This window comes from Odontomachus brunneus, unplaced genomic scaffold, assembly GCF_010583005.1.
Source record: "Odontomachus brunneus isolate Ranch 3 - 2012 unplaced genomic scaffold, Obru_v1 Obru_scaffold_048, whole genome shotgun sequence".
NCBI classification, from domain to species: Eukaryota; Metazoa; Arthropoda; class Insecta; order Hymenoptera; family Formicidae; genus Odontomachus; species Odontomachus brunneus.
This window is the reverse complement of record NW_022639498.1, coordinates 1,630,412-1,633,527: the sequence shown is the minus strand read 5'-3', so window position 1 is coordinate 1,633,527 and position 3,116 is coordinate 1,630,412. Positions and strand designations below refer to the sequence as shown.

The 3,116-nt window shown below is 56.7% G+C and overlaps 1 protein-coding gene across 1 annotated transcript; it reads left to right on the top strand.

The window, feature by feature from the left end:
• Positions 1–2,348: 2,348 nt before the first annotated feature.
• Positions 2,349–2,696, top strand: LOC116844968 (activity-regulated cytoskeleton associated protein 1-like). Its single transcript, XM_032817173.1, has one exon. The coding sequence runs from the start codon at positions 2,349–2,351 to the stop codon at positions 2,694–2,696; it is 348 nt and encodes a 115-aa protein (XP_032673064.1).
• Positions 2,697–3,116: the final 420 nt, after the last annotated feature.

The following is a 3,116-nucleotide window of genomic DNA, read 5'->3' as shown; positions in this document are numbered from 1 at the left end:
CCCTACCTCTGCTGTCACCCAGGATCACCCGGAGAACCGCTTGCGCATGACGTTCCAGGTGACCCCCAGCAAGCGTTGACACGCTAAACCTGACTAATTTGCAGTTGGGAGTTACACCAATTCTCCCAGCTGTCCCTTACCCGAGCGCCGCTTCCGAATTGGGAGACCCAGCCCAGACAAAGCATTCTTCAGCGACTACCTCCCCGCTAAGGTGATAAACACCCCAACAGGCGTTGTTGCCGTGCACGCCGATCGTATGACCTGTGCTGTCCATACAGCAGCAGCATAGCGTGCATGCACCACTACTCTCACCCAAGTCAACTTCAGGCAGCTCTCTCTACCCCACAGTCACAATCAGCTGGAAGGAGAGTCGTCTCTACGCGGCGATGTATGAGAGGAGATCCCTCTAGTCAGGAGGTTTCTTTCTCTCTCCCTTTCTGCCTCCTCCTTATCGCCCTTCTGCCTCCTTACCGCGACTGTCGCCGCGATCGGACGCTATACCGCCAAATAGAGAAAATTACCGTGCGTGCCAAGAGTGAGCGATAGAGGGGGGCGGAGAGAGTGAGAGAGCAAGCAAGGAGTGACAGGGAGAAAGAGAGAGAGAGAGGGGGGGGAGAGAGAGCGGAGCCGGAGCGCGACCCGGGAACTACAGCCGTCTCCGAGGAGGATCGCGCCGCCGCCATCGCCAACGCCGTATGCAGGGCGACCCGCCGAGTTATTGTAAGACCTCTCATCTGCTCAGTGTTTTGTCGATCATATCGTTACTTTTTTCTTCGTGTACCGTTGTCCCGTCCGCGGAACGGCCGCGTGTCTTAAGGCTCACCCGAGGAGATTCTCCTCGGGTTTTTCATTGTCGCGAACACATTACCGTATCACGATTAACGACTATCTTTGTGAACTTTGCCGCGCTTCTTATCGGGACGTGCGAGGGTCCCGCGAATAAACTAATTACTCTTGAACACGCGTGGAGTCATTTTCGCCCTTCCTGAACCCATCCTGTCTCTGATTTTAAGATCCCATGAGCTACCGGTCCCGACGGTTCCCGGGGCACGCGAATTTTGTGTAGCATATCGCATCTCGCATTTATCGAGATGGTGCGGCCTTTCCGCACCTGGCGCCCAACTACCGTTTTCAGTTTTGTGGCGTGAACCGGAGCCGACGGCAATTTGACGACGCGGCTGACAGGCGATTGTCTGCCGTCGCTCGCGAGTAAACCTCGCGAACATTGTCACAAATTTTTTGGCGCCCAACGTGGGACCCTGATTGTGTTCTTGCCGTATCGGGTGATTATTGGGAAGGAGATTTCGCGAATTTTAATACCGTTTTATCGTGACTTCGCGGCTGCTCTGACTGTGGTGTGCTCGTCCATTGATGATGTCGTCCGTCTGTCTCTATCTGTCTTGTGGTGACCCAGGCTGTCGTCTCAGCGCTACTTTCTTTTTGTATTTTCTCATTTGTGTGACAATTTGATTGATCCTTTTATTGATTTTGATTTGTCGTGCCTCGGGAGGAGCCAAGTCGGCCCTCCTGACAATATTTTTTTTGTGTGTGCGCGAAACGAGGCGTCTCCCCGTGAAAGTGAAAGTGCGCGGAGTGTGCGGGATCGCGAAAAAAGTGACAGACGAAGTAGGTCGCGGATTTTGCGACGGTTCGCGGAACGGTGTCGCGTGCCGACGACCCGTGAATATCACGACTCGCGACGCGAAAAGTAGCGAGCGGCGTTTGCGAATTATTATCGGAGTTCCGAGGCGCGTCCGCGTGACATTTAGTGAACGTTCTCGCGTTACCGGGATATTTCGTGTGCGCTATCGCGCTTAAATACCGAAATGCCGAGGGGTGACCTCGACGTGTGGATCCTGGAGCTGTCACTCAAACAGCTCGAGAAAGAAGCCGCCACGCGGAGCTTGGTCACGACCGGTACAATATCGGCGTTGCGGGCGCGGGTGACGCGCTACAAGCGCGCAAGGCGTCGTGATTCCGTGCCGCCGTCGCCCGCGGTGGACGCGACGCTATCGGCGTTTGACCTCCCGATTGAGGAGGTCCCCGAGGACGAGGCCGGTGGCTTGGCAGAGTAGGGATTACTGGATCAAGGAGGCCTTGATCACTCGTTACCGGGCTCCGAAAAACCGGGGCCATTACCGCTAAAAAAGAAAGCTCCACAAGGTCACCGACCACCGTTCCACCGACGGCGCGCGTACTAGTACCGCCGCTGCTCTCGTTATCGCGCGACAGGTTTCCGGCGGCTTTTGAGCCACAGACCGTATTCAGATCGTCGTTTCCCGACTCTCGATCGCGATTAAGTGAGCGCACATTATCGGCATATATCGGCCAGCGACGCATACAACACCATGCGTCGCTGGAACCTTAGCTTCTCGGGCGCACGCGGTTACGACGTAGAGACCTTCCTCATGCGGATTGAGGAAGGTCGAGAGTTAGTGCCTATCGCGAACGGGGACCTGTTCAAGTGTCTCCCGTTTTTTCTTACCGGTATCGCTCTCCAATGGTATCGAATAAAGAAATCGCGATGGTCGACGTGGCGCGAGTTCGAGGCAGCGGTCCGCGGCAGGTTTGGTGATCCGGATTACCAGTTCGCCCTGCGCGACGAGATTATGCGTCGCACGCAGGGTGAACAGGAACCTGTGGCGGATTACCTCACCTGCCTCCTGGGATTGTTCGGTCGGCTCGATCCACCTTAAAGCCCGGTCGAGCAATTAAATTACGCGCACCGAAATATGCTCCCGCGCCTCCAAATCACCGTCCATCGCGACGATTTTATCGATTTTGACGCTTTCGAGAGGCTCGTGATGAGGGTAGAGCGTAGTTACCTCGCCGCGAGTCAATATCGCGCGCCGCCGCCACCCGAACAATCGACATTCCCCGACTTCGCGTACAGGCCGCCACCGCGTTCGTCAAGGCCGTCGACGACGATGACGGCCGAGACACAGCCAGATTTTGGTGTGCAGGGGAGCCGCGCGTAAAGGAGAGCGTCCGCGACCCGACGGCATGACGCGTCGTCCTGAGAAGACGACCCCACCGACACTTGCAAGGGCGACCCGACCACTAGCCGCCCAAACAGGAGGAGCGGGGGTGGGGGCGAGGAGTGGGACTCCGCGGGA

Coding starts and splice junctions, on each gene's coding strand:
- LOC116844968 (XM_032817173.1), top strand. CDS start 2,349: ATGCGTCGCTGGAACCTTAGCTTCTCGGGCGCACGCGGTTACGACGTA.